Below are 16,567 nucleotides of genomic sequence, written 5' to 3'. Positions count from 1 at the left end.
ACTAAAGAAAGAATCCTGCATCTTAAATACAAGAAGATGAAGCAGTTTAAAATAATAAAAAAGACTTAAATCTGAATAACTTTTTCGAGTCACAAGTAGAAGAAAAAGATAGTATTGCTACCACTACTGACATCGAACACACAACTATTAAAGCTGATCAATCTAAAGACATCAAAACAAGCCTACACGAGGAAGCTACTGCACACAATTTAGGTCAACAAGACGCACTGCGTATAGCAATATCAAAGTTATTAAAATTAAAAAAAATTAAAAATATATTTATTAAAAACATAGTTCACATTACTTAAATACATGTACGAATACAAATGACTCTGATGTAAAACCAGTAAAAATATCTTAATAGTCATAATCATAGGAGTTGAGTTAATCTACACCAAAACATAATAATATACGAGAAGGATGGTCTAAAGATAATATAGGGACACCCGAACTAGGTTTGTTTTAAACCTGTGTTTCGGGTTATCAGTGCAGAAAAATGATTGATGGATATTTTAATGTAATTCTATCACTTAATTGTATTATAAAAGACTAAGCAGGACAAGCTGTCCTGAATTATTTAATTACATTACCTGTACTTATTATTATAATTTCTAAGCTAAACAGTTTATTGTAATATTTCTAGAAATTTTTCCGTATCTGAGTAATTGAGGGACTGTAAGAATTCTGTTACCATTCTATTACACCTATTTAAGCTTACACTATATAACTTAAGTAGCCTGTTAAACTTGTTATATAAATAGGGTCCTTGAAATAAATAAAATCTGTTAGTAAAAGCATGTTGCGTTTGTGGGTTAGTGCAAACTAAATCCTTTCTTCTCTTGCCGGAAGGTACCGGGCTGAAACCAATTTCAGTATGCTGGAGTCGTACTATATGTAGAATAAATAACTGGCGTACTGTAAGTACTTTGCATTCCCTGTATAACTGGTGAGTAGGAAACCTGAAAGGACGAAAGGTGGCGACCTTTAGGATTGCTCTTTGAGCACGTTCTAGGGGCAAGATAATAGATTTAGATGCACCACCCCATGAGCCTATGCAGTAGGTAAGAATGGATTGGCACAAAGCCATATACACCTGGCGAATTAGATTAAAGTCTGCAATGTTGCGTAAGTGTTTAAAGATATAGATTAATTTACGTACTCTGGTGCATAATGAATCAATATGTTTACGGAAATTAAGGTGACTGTCAATAGTGACACCTAGATATTTAGTATTGTCAGTTTTTACTAATGTAGGGCAAGCGCATGCAGTCGCCGCGGACGCGCTCGTATTACACTTATGCGCATAAATATTTAGGTTAGTAGTCGACTTATTACTATTTCTCATTGAAAATAACATGTAATTTGTTTTACTTGAATTTAATGTTAGAATATTATTGTTAAGCCAGTTAGACACTACATTAAAACCATTTTGGGCATTTTGATAGACCTCATCCTTAGACTTGCCTGAGAACACAAGAGCTGTATCATCAGCATACGATATAATGACACCATTTTGCAGAGACAAATTGCACAGGTCGTTTATGTAAACTAGGAATAAAGTAGGTCCCAATATACTACCCTGGGGGATTCCGTAACTACTGCTGTTTAGTCCCGCACTTCTATATTGACCAATTTTTACGCACTGCTCACGGTTATTAAGATAGTCCGAGAATAATTTGAGCTGTGTTCCTCTTATACCAATTTTTTCCAGTTTATACAATAACAGAGAGCAAGCAATGGTGTCAAATGCCTTGGCAAGGTCTAAGAAGATCCCCATTGTGTACATACCTTTATCTAGACTTGTACATACATAGTTAGTTAGCTGATGCACCGCTTGGTTAGTTGATCTTTTTGATCTAAAGCCAAATTGGCGATCCGAAAGCAAATTATTGCTCTCAAGATATTTAATAAGCCTAACGTTAATTATTTTCTCCAAAATCTTAGAAATTCCTGATAGAACTGCAATTGGTCTATAATTGGTAATATTGTTTTTGTCTCCGGCTTTAAAAACTGGGGTCTACCTGTTGTGGGTCACTGTTCAAGAATGTTTGACCAAGTCTACAAGTTGATAAGCAGTTTGATGCTACATTTAACAACCTGAACGGAATAATAATGACTAGTTAGGTTTAAGTAGCTTTTATTTGTAGGTAATTGTTGAAGGAAAAGTTTTGGGTGTGTGATTAAATTTCAAAAAGGTTTGTTGTATTTTTTTCTAGGTTGCAGTATTTCTGTGATTCATTATTATATCCGTTCTTAGTTGATGTTAGATACTTCTCAAACTCAAACCAGTTATGCCTTATTTCTAATAGGGTTTGCCAGGTTTTGATGGGATTGAAAATAACACAAGGTTTTTTTAAAAACAACTGTTATATTTAGTTTATTTGGGTGGTTCATAATAAATTATAACAGCTAAAGAAAGAGTAGAAGACTAACACACGAAGACATCACCTACAATATATAAAGCAATATATATACATATCATAAAATATATACGGTTTATAATCGAAGATGCAAAAAATAATGTTTTACTTATATACGTGGATACGAAACATATTTACAAAAGCAATATAAAATATATATAAATATATAAAGAAGAGAGAAATATAGATCGACTAGTTAGAAATGAACACATATAAATTGATACTAAAATAAAAATATCATTCTCCTTGGCTTTGCCAGTCTGTTACAGATGAACAAAAATAAAAATTAAAGCTATTATCGTAGATACATTTGTACTTTAAGAAAATTATACTATTAAAACAGGTACAATGTAGGAAGAGACAGATAAGATTAAAGATGCCGGCGATGCTAATGAAAATTCGAGACAAGATTCACTCGTTCAACAATCAATAAATAATTTAAATAAATTATTAAATAATAAATTAAAATCGTTACTTTGAGGTCCAAACTAAGCTACATGAAGATTAACCATGGCCTTAAGGACTTAGATTTATCTTAGGTTTAGTTGGAGTAGGCGCTGTACGCCAGGTTCTGGGCATCCTGAGCGGACCTGCCCCAGCCTCCGTGACCACCGCTGCCGTGGCTGAAGTGCTCATCATGGTGGGGGTGGGCAACGACCTCGTAGCTCTCGTGGTGCTCGCTCTTGGACAGCAGCTTCTTGAGGAGGACTAATCCAGAGGCGAGGAGGGCGGCCTTGGCGAGCATCAGACCCTTGACGGCGGCGAAAGCGATGATACCGAGGAACAGAGGGATGAGAGACTGGATCTTGAGCTGGACGAGGGCGAGGATGGGGAGGAGCTGCTTCAGCTTCTTCTTCTTGCCACGGCCTGCAAAGAAGATTAAATTTTATAGACAACTGCATAGGGTTAAATATTTCTTGTTGGCCAATTTCATCGTCGGCTCTGAGTCTTGTAATGATCACACAATTTACAAGTATTTACTTTCCAACTACACATAAATAAATGAGGTTGCGCCGGCAAACGTTTTAATAATAAATAAGTAAAAACACCGATAGCTAGTTATTGAACAAGAAAACTTATAGAGGCTTGTGGTAATATAACATTATGTTCAAAGCGTACTCATCAATGGCGAACATTGAAAGCCAAGTATATAAATTTTAATTAACTTAATACACTTTCTAGTTGAAATGACTTTAAACCATACGTACTTGCACGTGGTCAGCCAAGAAAAGGTGTTTGTAGGCAAATGCGTATTTGAATTTAAAATGGCCGCGTGCCCGGTTTAGATAATTTACTATTTAAGTTCAAATGTTAATCGGCTATGGAAACCTCATTGAGATTCAATGTCCTTAGCACTCGACTGAAATTGAAATTCACCATGTAACATCAGGTTTGCATAACCCCATTCACCTAGAAAGTGTTTGGCTGGTACCAATTCGAAAGCTTCGAGCCTACATCCATATTTCGTTAGCAAGATTACGCCTGGAGCGTTACTTTTACTCGTTTCTTGATAGAGATTTCAATCGCGGTCCGTCTTAGCGGAACTTCAGAACTAGTTGAGCCCACATAGTAAACTCGTACTATGGACATCTAGCAAGAACCAGAAACAGTTCGTCCGCTTTCCACGATAATCAACCTTGTTAATAGGTTAGAGAAACCCTCTCGAGACTTGTTCTGACGTTTTCTAGCTTCTCAGGCTGTGTTCCGGATGTCCGTTTCAAATTTTCTATATTTCGTAACGCACCTGTTTTAGTTTCGGTATTAATTTCGTCTCGTCATGTGTAACATCAGATTAATTTTTTGATCGGACTTTCTATTTTAAAATTCTCAAGCACGCCAAACAGGTTTCGGCGTGTTTTAATTTATTTGGCGAGAGTATGCAGGGAATTATACATGAACATGACTACAGGGTTTATGTAACGACTTTTTACTTTTATGACGTTACCTGCTTCTATGTCGTGACTTGTATCATATTAATATTAAAAACAATTGGGAGGTCCGTTCGAAAATTTCACTACTAATACTAGTTTTTGGACCTCTCTCAGAATTTTATGTTTTCCATCTAAATTTATACTAAAACCAGTTTTATGAATTAGTTTGCTTGTAACATAATACGTTTCATAATTCTCTGTAACGAATTGGCAGAACTAACAACTTTAAGCATCCGACTACGTACCGTGAAATTGTTTAGTTATACTTTTGTTAATAACAATAAAGGGACCTTTGTTTTACTGCATTGATGAGATTTTGATTGACCTCAGTAGAAAATGTTTGCCCTTTTAACAAGGTATTGTTGTTCCAACTTTTGGGCTTCTTAATTATATTTCTCATAAACTTTCACTTGTTCCATTGAAATAATTTGATCGCTTACGAGAATTGCACCTTAATGATACGGTAGATGTTAAATACAGGTTTAGTGATAAATTTGTGTGTGGTTTGGGTGTTCATCTTATTAGAAGCGCTACATGTAATTATTTCTGTTATGTGGGAAAAATGCTTGAGTAATTTTTATGGGAAGTGGCTGAGAATAGCTTCCGCTAATTTTACGTGAATTGTTGTTTATATTACTATGTGAATGAGAGTTTGAAACATTTAAGGGGTTACGTGTTTTAATTCGTCTTAAATGCTTAGCTATTGTTACAAGTGTGAGATTCATATCTATTGCAACTTTTGATAGGACTTTATGATTATTTCTAGCTTCAAATAGGTTTTTGTGACTACTGAGATCAAATTCTGGATGATTACTACTGCAAGGGACTTTAAATCATGTAGTGTTGAATTTAAGGTTTTAAATTATTACTAACCTTCCTCAAGGGATCGCTTCATGTCCTCGACGGTGCTCTTGGGCATGCGGAGCTGGATCACATGGTTTTCCATGAAGTCAGCTGCGGCATCCACTAGCCTGGCCTCGACCTGGTTCTCCCTGGCCTGAGGTTCTTCCGGAAGGGGTTCGTAGGACCTAGCAGAGCGTGATGTGCCAACATTGTAGATAGCGAGACCATCGGCAAGCTTCAATTCGCGAGCAGAAGCTGCGTTTTCTAAGAATCTCATAGATTTTTCCTGTTGACAAAAGAAAAGAAAATTAGCTTTTTGTTTTTCAATGTACTGCGAGAGCTCACATAAAATTCTCATTGGTATCTCTTGCTATCACAGCAATAGGATTTTTTTCATTGAATTGAATAAAATCAAAACAATTGAAGCAAGATGTTTACTTTAAAAGCTTTTTAAAGTAATTAAATATTTGTGTTAAAGTAGTTAGTTTAAGATCTGCGTCAAATAGTTGAACAAATATTTGTTGCTAGCAACAGTAATGTGCTAAATCATTAAGTTGCTGCATTTGTTAGGCTTGAGGTGCTAATTGGTAAAAAAAAAAAAATTGAAACAGAATGAAATTAGTTAAATGTAAAGGTAAAAAATATAATTATTGAATAAGAAATAATTAGAAATAAATGAACTGGAGTTTATAATTGCGGTTCAAAAAGCTTATTAGTACAATCACAATTAAGTCCACAGAAAACATTTATTCAAATAATTGGAGTCGTATTGAACAAATGAAATTTTCTAGACTTTTTATAGTTCCGGAATGGGAAGTAGCACAGTATGCCTCAGAGGACGTTGTAAATTAAAATTGCGATTCGACCCAAATAGGTAGCAATAATTATAGGAGTGATCGTGATTAAGTCAAAAATTATCAAAACGAGGATGAAAGTGATTGACAGGAAATAAAAGAGGTAGTAGTCCAAAGACCAGGGGCATCACAACACAACACAATTATAACACACCTTGATACACATCCAGGGATCTTCGTCGGCACAGCTCTTGACAACCCCGACGACTGACCCGATGACGTCATCATCAGAGGTTGCAGGCTTGCAGCTAACTGCTACCACACACACTAAGAATACAAGGAAGGCCTTCATTTTTTTTGGTCCTACACTCCTTCGCGGTGGTAAGTGAAATGTGGTGAGGGGACGGACAGAAAGCGGTTTTATTCTGCGTCCCCCCACTGCGGGGTTTGAGCCGAAATGAGCAAGCGCAATGCGTGTTACGAATGTTATAGATGCGGCTACAGGTGGAATACTTTTTATGATGGCGATGATAGTGTAGGGACAAATACTTACAATGATTTTGTATTTGTCCTTTAAATTTAACTATGCAAAATCGATTTTTAATTAATTAGCTTCTGGTTGAAAATAAGCTTTAGTATTGATGAGGTTTTGTTTAGTTAGTAATGCCAATGCAAGTACTAATTGTAAAGAGAGTGAAAATTTAGAGAAATCGACTAAGCCTGCATTTTAATAAATCTCGAATTATATTTTTAGTATTTGTAGAAAATCTAGTTATATGATGTAATATTATACAAACATAAGTAGAGATAGGTAAATAAGGTTTATTTAATTAAGTATGATTAGAAATCGTTTTTGAGTATATCAAGCTTATAACCTATATGTGTGTATGTATGTATTGTATGTTTACATTCTCATAAATTTATTGTTTTTAACTTGATAATTAGGTTAATTTGATACATTTGAATTCATACCTACTTTAACAAATTTCTTATGAGCAATTTCTTCAATTTCACTTACATTATAAAACTTAATGAGATAGGCTTAGTTTTTATTATAATGACATGGTTTAAATTAAAAAGTACGTTTGACTGATTCTGTTAATTTCGAATTTGTGTTATTTTATATTACTTTGAAGTTATTTGGGTATAATGGGCATTCGGCTTGCCTAGATCGCGATTTTGATTTCTAGTCTTACTAGTGTCATCTGAATTTCATACTTTAAATTGGACTAATACGACCTATTTCTGAGTGACCCAGAAACTTAAGAAAACTTTTCCCTAAAAGATCGTAAATAAATAAGTCGCGAATAAAAATCTTGGATTGAAATTAGGAGCTCATATATTAAGTGATGTCAAATTATTCGTATGCTTAAAATTCTTTCATACCTAGTATGATATTTGTATAAATGTCGTAATTTTCTTTTTTTATTCACATTTCCATAGACCTTGCGACCTCCATAAATTGTTTTTTTTTCTATTTATTTATTAGTTCTCGATTTACTTTTATATTGTATTCTTAAAATAAATTAATGAAACCAAATAATGTAGTTATTTTTCAACCTTCAATTTTACATATGGTGGAGACATTTAAGAGTGTCGCCTTCTCGAGATTATTTTTGAAAATTGTATTATTTATTTAGTCATCGAATTTAGCCATATTTCTAGTTACATTTCTCTTCACTAAATAAATCTACAGGGAGTATTAGATGGCTGCTTTTATGAATGAGGATATGATGATACCTCTGCCTAGTTTACGCGTCAAACAGGTATGTGTGTGTCGTAGGTCAGACTATTGAGTAGGTTATTCGATAATTACTCGACAGTCGACTCATTAACGCCTATTAAATTTATGCTTTTAGCTTGTATTTAATCATAAATGTTCAGTTTTGTAATGAGACTTCATCACTGACAAATTCTAAGGTCATTAATAAACAATAATAATTTGAAGTTCGTTCTTGTTAATTAAATATTAATAAAGTAATAACTCTTAAAATACTCAGATGTTGCTGAAATTTATCTTTAATTAATTGGGCTAATATGATTTGTAACGGGTCTCGAAAATAACAAGAATCACAAAAATTTGAAAAAGGGTTGAATTATGAACCTCTTTTAATTTTCAATTATTTCAAAACTACTACTACCTTGCTGCAACTGTGGAACATCTTTTTATATAACCGACTATAAATGTCTCACAGCAGACCACAGACCCCTTCCCATGTAGGGGAAGTATAAGCATTGCTAGCTCACTGCAGGTTGGCGGTTGCAGATTCTAATGTTTTGAATCTAGGTCGACTCCGGCGATTTCAAAAAATACATCTTGAAGCATCGATATATCCCACTTATAGAATGAATGATTTAATTTAATTTTAATTTCTTTAAGTAATTAAACTGTAGACTGTTCAATAATGCCTAAAAGTTTTATTTCTATAATGATACTAAGTACTATCTAAACTATAAATTAATTGAATGTTATTTCTGTAAGTGGTTAACAAGACGGCAACCAGTTCCTTTTAGACCCCTAGGTTATAAGTTTATGTTACGGTTTGAACCTATTCAATGCGAGCTACTCTTATATCTCCTGTACATTTACACTTATTAGTTCGGATTATAATCAGTGTGGGATAGTATTGTACACATTTTTTGTTGTGTATGTATATTTTTATTTAAACAAAATATTTCCGCATAAATTTAATTTATGCGTAGTGATGCATAAATTAAATTTGAAAGAAATGAAAAGATACTTTGACACAGGACAAGCATACGTAGACCATGCAAACACTTGACCTACGCGGGTATCTAACCCGGGACAAGTTGCGCACAGCGGGTGCGGCATGGTGACCTTAACTACTCGGCTATCGGTGCGTTAAGAAAGGTGGATTGTCTGACTCTATTAGAACAGCAAGTTTTCTTATTTTGGGTACGATGTGTCTATCTGAATATGTAAACAACAACATTTGCGTAATTTGTGAGACTCTGTGACTTTTATGGGACGGCAAAGTCATGGTCGTACAGGATCACCGCTTTACTTGTATGGGCTTTATTGTAGTGTCAGATGTTCAAAACGACAAGGATCAAGGTTCGTAATCTTAATAGCATAACTTCAAAATAAAGATGCGCTGGCTTCACATAAGTCACGTTTCAGGAAAAACGACTTGCTGTCAGGCGACCAACCATCGGATCTACTTTTTTAATACCTTGCAATCAGGTGAAGTGGGTACTTTTAAACAAAAACTCAGTTATTTTGTTTGACTCAGGACCTTATCTAGACCCCTCAGTTACCTGGGTAACTGGGTTGAGAAGGTCAAATAGGCAGTCGCTCCTTGTAAAACGCTGATACTCAGCTGCAACCGGTTTAACTAGAAGCCGACCCCGACATAGTAGAGAAAGAGCTAGGATTTTGACGATCGGGAGTCGACACTGAGACTTCATGCATACAGTAATGACTTCACATTACGATTCATGTGAACCAAAAAAATCTTTTAAAACAAAACTTATTACCTATCCCATCAAAATCGTTAAACTTGTACGAAACAAAAATAATTTATAACACTTTCTTTTCACTTTTCATTATTATTATAAATTAAATTAATGTATCTTTATATTCCACTGCGAGTGTAGTTTTATGTTCAATTTATTCTGACCACCGGAGGGTTAACTTTTATGATTGTAATAAATGCCATTTTTGTTTGTGACGTCTCTACTCGGAATAACCTTTTTTGAAGTTGGGATTTATTATGAACTAGCTGTTGCCCGCGACTTCGTCCCCGTGTGTAAGAGATTTATACCTGCCCTGTTTTTTTCACATTTTCCATTTTATCTTCGCTCCTATTAGTCGCAGCGTGATGGTTTATAGCCTAAAGCCTTCCTCGAAGAAAGGTCTATTCAACACAAAATTTTTCAATTTGGACCAGTAGCTCCTGAGATTAGCGCATTCAAACAAACACACAAACTCTTCAGCTTTATATATTAATATAGATTCATACATTTTCCGATACAGAGTAAGCTACTTCACTATTGAACCCCAAAATCATCAGTCAAACCTTCTTAAAAACAGAAGTAGAGTAAATGTACTGTCATTAAACAGCTGTTATTGTATTTTCCAACTTTTTTTTGGTTAAATACCTACTCTCCTCCTCCTTTCGTCATGCTGATGGCTAACCATCATGATACTCCTGTCTCGCACTCTTGACAGGCAGACGTTTCGACTGTCGTGCTCTGAAAATCTTCGTTAATACTCAGAGTCTAGTTTAGATTAGGTTAGACTTCGTTGGATCAACGTTTTGGACTTCTATGTCTCTCTTAATTACCTATGGACCAGCGTTAATGCATACCCTTATCCTTAAACAATTAAAAAACGATTAGTGATAAAACGATTAAAGTTCGTATCAAAAGTATAATAAATTTTTTCTTCACATCCGTTTACAAACCTAAAATATAGCCAACAACTCTACAAGCCTATTTTGAACAAGAAAAATTCACATAATCTACTCAAACAACCCAAAACTAGTTTAATTAACATTAATACGTTACATAACACATCGTCCATCATTAAATTAAAAACCTCAAGACAGTCCAAATCAAAATACGTAACAAAATTAACATATTATAAAATATTCAAATTAATTAGTGTGTATAATAGTATATATTCATTTATCAACGCATCATTAGTCTAGTCTAACGGCTTTATCAAGTAAACCAACCGTGAAAGAGTGGATCGGAGATCGTCAAGCTGTTTAGATATGTCTATTTCTCATGGTTTCGGAAAAATATAGTCCGAAAAAAGTATAAGATTTAATAAAGGAGGTTTTATTTCGTATATAGGTTATAGAGCATTAAGAGTTGATGTGGTGTGGTGGTCAGAAGCGTGAGTTTATTCCTTGCACTACAAAACGATAGATTTAAAGATAAACGTTGGAATTTGAGAAAAAAAAATATAGCTTCTGTAATAATAATCGCTCATTTCACTCGTTTAACCAAAATTCATTATTGTGCTGTCACAGTCCGTGGACCACAGCTATAGAGGTGTTGATCTAGTAATTATAACTAACTACTACTATCCGGCGAGAGAGATAGAATAACTATATATGTCCATTTTAACTTAAATAGCACGAATAAATTGAATTCAAACTCTACATTTTAATCAATAAGTAGCTCAGATAAGTCAAAAACGTGATTTCTCAAGCAATAACACAAAAAGCAATCTCAACTTAAAAAAAAAAAGTATACGAATATCAAATACTTCCGAAACCGCAATAAAAACAACACCTGTTCATCATTAAAAATCTAAAATTTGAATACAACAAAAAGCCAAGTTAAAACGTCTCACAGAAAGCGGACATACAGCTAAATATCTGAAATTACTCTGATTACCCCCCAAGGCAATTGACGCGTAAACTTATAGACATACATACGTTTTTATGATTTCTAATATTGCGTAACGCTCCGTACGAATACGGACCGGTGTAATGTTTGCGTGTATACTCTTGTTTTTTTTTTTATTATTTTTTATATAATGTCCGTATTAACGTGAGAAGAACGTTTTCCTATTTTAAGATTAAGTGTCTTATTGTTTAATGTTTTTTTATTGTTGTTGTTAATTGAAACGTGCGTTGTTGTATTGTTTTTAGAAATCGAATCATGAATGAAAGTAGATTTTTTGGCTTCTCTTTAAAAAAAAGTCATATTATTTTGATAACGAAATACTTATCGAAGTAATTTAGATACCGGTTAAAAACACTTAAAAAGAATAAGTGCAACATGTGGTAGTCAAATTTCTAGTTAATTTCATAGTAAGTTAGCTCAACAGCCTGAATCCACCTGAAAAAAAGTATTCATAAGATGGTGTTCGACCACACCTTGTATAGCTACGTGGATAACATTCTGATCCAAAACGCGGGCTCCATTGATAATAACTCGGCATAAGCCACACACAACGATTACGTGCGAGGTTTAAAAGATTTTGTAGCGGAATTTGCAATTGTATACAATAAGTTGCTACTGGTAAAAGATACGTAAAAAAAACCTGTCCAGTCCAAAGTTTTCAGGTTGTAAGTACCATAAGAAAATTATAGGTTATTAAAGGTGATGAACGAGACTTCTATAAAGATATATACATTCCCGTTAAAGAAAATGAAAACGAAGGCTATGCCCATAAAGTACTTACATTTAATAAGAATTGAATCTAGAATCATCTATTCATCAACTAAAAACTTAACACCAATTAAATTGTGTACCATGAAAGTGAAGATTTACTTTTTGCTAATACATGACTCCATTGTAATAAACTTACAAAAAGTCATACTGAACCAATTACGGTCGCACGCGCGATAGAAAGAGCAATTTGTAGCAAAAACTGTGATGTATGTGTTACTAACTCATTTCTGATAGCTGTGTTAACTAGATCTCTTAATATACGAGCTTTTCAGGGACTTGCAGCTTTTAAAAGAAGGTACGGAAAACAACAAGACGGGTGATGATGATGAAGAACCAAAAATCAAAATTATGTACCCTCTCTGAGGTTCAGGTTCACATAGATTATTGATACTCGAATCGCATGCAATCACTAGATTCAAAAGCCAAGATGTTGTTCTGTGACTCTCAGTTGAAATAAGTTTAAAAACTAAAGCCTTGATTAGTAAAGTCAACATTAATAAAAAAACATGGATAGTATCTTAACACCGAAAAAAGGTCGAACAATTTTTTATACAAATGATATCCCTGGATGTATTTTCTAGACAGGGTTGTAGTAGAATTTAACTAAATCAGAGCTAAAGCAGGCCAATGGGAAACAATATTTTAGAATTAATTTTGATCGACAAACTAATAAAAATTCGACGATCAAACTTATTATTCGTGCATGAGATAACAGATCGTTAAGCTGTTTCGTAAGAATGAGGAAACTGGTTTTGCATATTGATATGCATGTTTGTATCACGATATATCCATTCATTGATCTTTTGAGCACAGTTCGGATAAAAAAGTAGAGGGATTATTATATTCAAAAGATTTAAAGTGAGACTAAGAAGCTATGGTCACTTAGAGGTAAATTTTGATGCCCTGGAGGACTCCTTGCACCAAAAACTGTGGGAATCGAATTTATTGATGTCTAATTTGCTACATACAAATTGTAAGATAAAATACTTGTTAATGATAGTCAGATATAAAATAAAGGAATTGTTGAAATTATGAATTAAAGAGGAGACGCAGTAATGTTAGTATAATTATATAAAAAATACTTTACACTAATTGATAATTTATTCTGTTATTGGTAATTCAAACAACCGCATTAGCTAAAGTAGAATCATAAATCTAAGATCATCTCAAGGCCAAAGAACTACCTAAAAAAAACTAGAGAAATTAGCTAAAAGTGAAAACAAATACCAAAAATCTAGTTCTACTTGTTCAACTAGAATGCCATTTTATTTTCCAACGAAATTTCGTCGTATAACCGAATTATTCAACTTTCATTTACGTATAATAAACTAGTTGTGCAAATTATGATGTTAAAAAGCTAAAAGTAAAAGTGGTTTTAATGCTATACATATGGGGGTGTAAGTTTGTTGACCTTGCTTGATATAATGATCGGAAACCCATGATGTTAAATGCGAAAGTAGCAGAACCTGTGTGGTGTTGGGCGGGCCACTTGAATCTGGTGAAGGAAGAGATTGTTACAAATCTGGAAATACAATACCGTCGTCACTTTCCCCGCATTTTTGTCGTATTGAAATTACCTCATTTTTAAATGACTGTAATGTGATCTGTGATACATTTTCAATGTCTTAAAAATAAAGATGCCAGAAAAGCAAAGCGTAACATCAAATAGTAGCTATACGCCTATCTTTCATCTCATCATATCCCGAAATCTTCCCATAACCTATTTTAATTTTAAATCAATCTTAAACTTTAAAAATACTTTCTTTTCTACTTAAAAAAATATAATCAATAATTAAATTAAAACCAAACAACGTTTTAACTTTATCAGATTTCTAGAATTTAGTCTGATTATCTTACTCTTTTCTGAGGGCTTTGAATGTTTTCCTAAATGCACTGAAGCAGTATAAAGGGCCAAGAAATATCCCCAGTAACATACCAACTTTCGTTGCTATTCTATAGCCTAACTCTAAATCAATTGCTCTAAGAATTCCGATACTAGGCCATAGGCTCGTAGGTATTTGATTGAATAAAGATGAAAGTGAATCAGTATGCTGGTTGGGCTAGCAGTTCAAGTTCAGTGTGTCAGGCGCCTGCTATCTGTAGCTGTTTCTATTTCCTTTAACGATTCGTACAAGGATTTGGAATTCCTTAAAAGTGCATTGGAAAGGAAGTTGTTTTTATAATTTTTGTAGTTTTTGATATAGTGGTGTTGTTAGAAAAACGCTTTTTTATAGTATCTGACTACGAGGGTTTCTGATGAGTTTATTTAAATCAACCGTCTATAATCCCACAAAGGGAACGTACAACAATTCTGACTAAAAAGGAGAAAAAATATCGAGGCTTTTTTCTAAATAAAAGCTCGGAAAAAGACAAGTATGCATCCCAAGAGAAAATAATTAATAGCTATCAAATAGTGAATGAACAGAGTCTTAAAGGAAATCCACATTGGTGTTATAACTCCATTGATATCTTGGACGAGGTTTTGTGGAGTATTGAACTCTGTTAACGATGGATGTGGTATTTTTTGGGAAAGTGAAAGTATATTTTTGTGAATTAGTACGGTGGCGGCTTTTTGTATGTATTCTTTAAAACTAGAATATTATATGTGACCAGATCTGGATTACTTTTTACAACATTAACCGAAATTATCAGACCAATAAATTAATTGAAATTCATTAATATTGAAAAAGAAGGGTCTTATTTTGGACAACAAGTACCTAGAAGTCGTCTTACACGAGCATGAAATTTAACATGACCTATACCACATCCAAAAAAGCTCATCGTTACCCTCCATGTACACGCACGTGTTTCAAATAGCCAACGTCACGCAAAATATCAACGACTCGATTCGTTCCACTATAATAAAACTTTCATCGTATCGATAAATCGATAGTGATGTAATGAAATATGTCCGTTGTTACTTGTTCTTAGGAAAGTGGCTCGAACGGAAACACGTCTTGTTTGGGGATTACAATATATTTATTAGGCTTATGTTTGATGAATTGAAGCTCATAAATTGAAGGGTTTTAGAGGTTCTTGAGGAAGTCTTCGTTTTAACTGGAATTTCTTTTTGAAATGTGTTTGACCTAATAGTGGCCCTAAAACGGCATTAAAGAAAAGTTAAATGGTAGATTTTGAAAATGCGATTTTCCAAAATGTCATTCCCATGGATGAGAACTGCAAAAAACTCCATAATTTACTCTTTTGAATACTAATTGGTACAATATTGTAGAACCTCATAGATATGCAAAATAAGTGGGTCACGAGACCCCCGTTCACTCCCGGATGTTGCGAAACTAGGTACTATTTTTTTTCCATCATGCTCATCATTACTAGTAAGATTTCATAATATTATTATCAATCATGTCTAAGCACTAATTTTATGATTTGGTACTATCTTTTGAGTAATAGGTGGCTAGTCATTCGACGTGCTAGTGTGAGTTGTTTCTGAGTGGCATTGCATCATACCGAGATGGAGTTTTTTGTTACTAGTGCTATTTTATTTTAAAGTATTCAGTTTCTTTCGACGATTGATTCAATGATGAGAATAGGTCAGGTTTTCGACTGAAATTTAATGAGTTAAGGTGACGCGGTTACTCATTCAACTCTTATACCGTATTTTGTTTTGTAAGAGGAACTTAGGAAAACCTTCTTGACATTTACCAGTGTATTGTATCTGAATATTCACGGTCCAGATTGTTTCACCCTTTCTTTGCTTGAAATCAGACAACCCTTTGGAATTTGCAAAGGAGAAAGTTAAGCCATCAATTAATTATGGATATCAGACTTTGAGCAGCAAAAAAAAAATTTTAATTCATACTTTCGGAATTTAGGTCAAAATATAATCACCATAGCACTATCTAATTATCTACCCGTAACCGGAAGTTAACAAAGCCTAATTACAACACTAAATAAATTTTCTCTCACGTATTAAGTCGTAAGTCGAATACATATTATGCGATTATTCGCATAATCGACTTTCGACGTTCGAATTCGATATTGCCTTTAATGAATCGATTTGAATTGCAGTCGAATAAAATCGCGGCTAGACGATAGTACCGTTTTATTTTCTTTTTATATAATGGTTTTATAACTTGTTAGTCGATCTTGATTCTTAACGACTGTTGTTAGTGTCCCACATTTGATACATAATTATATTAGTTTATACATTTTTGTTATGTTCGAGTTATTACAAAATTTCCTGCTACTTGAAAACGGCATGCCCCTAAAAATGCAAGGTACTAGCCGGATTTGACTTTGGCCTCTCAGTGAGATACAGGCAACTAAAACCGAAAAAAAGTAGCCAAGTGCGAGTTTTACTCGTGACACCTATGATTCTGGACGAATTTGCAAAACAAAAATTGTTTTCGTCATCAGAAACATCACGGTTCACAACATACAGAATGATGATAGACGGTTGATCAGA

At 33.9% G+C, this 16,567-nt stretch overlaps 1 protein-coding gene across 1 annotated transcript; it reads right to left on the bottom strand.

Annotated features, from left to right (window-relative positions):
• Positions 1 to 2,715: 2,715 nt before the first annotated feature.
• Positions 2,716 to 6,542, bottom strand: LOC113498710. The gene is made up of 3 exons (XM_026878831.1): positions 6,203 to 6,542; positions 5,225 to 5,480; positions 2,716 to 3,287 (listed from the first exon to the last, which is right to left on the bottom strand). Exons 1-3 carry the CDS (start codon positions 6,338 to 6,340, stop codon positions 2,962 to 2,964), a joined length of 720 nt encoding a protein of 239 aa, XP_026734632.1. The 5' UTR covers positions 6,341 to 6,542; the 3' UTR covers positions 2,716 to 2,961.
• Positions 6,543 to 16,567: the final 10,025 nt, after the last annotated feature.

Source organism: Trichoplusia ni, chromosome 1, assembly GCF_003590095.1.
Source record: "Trichoplusia ni isolate ovarian cell line Hi5 chromosome 1, tn1, whole genome shotgun sequence".
NCBI lineage: Eukaryota > Metazoa > Arthropoda > Insecta > Lepidoptera > Noctuidae > Trichoplusia > Trichoplusia ni.
Note: the sequence above shows the minus strand (reverse complement) of the source record. Positions and strands in the feature narration are given on the sequence as shown.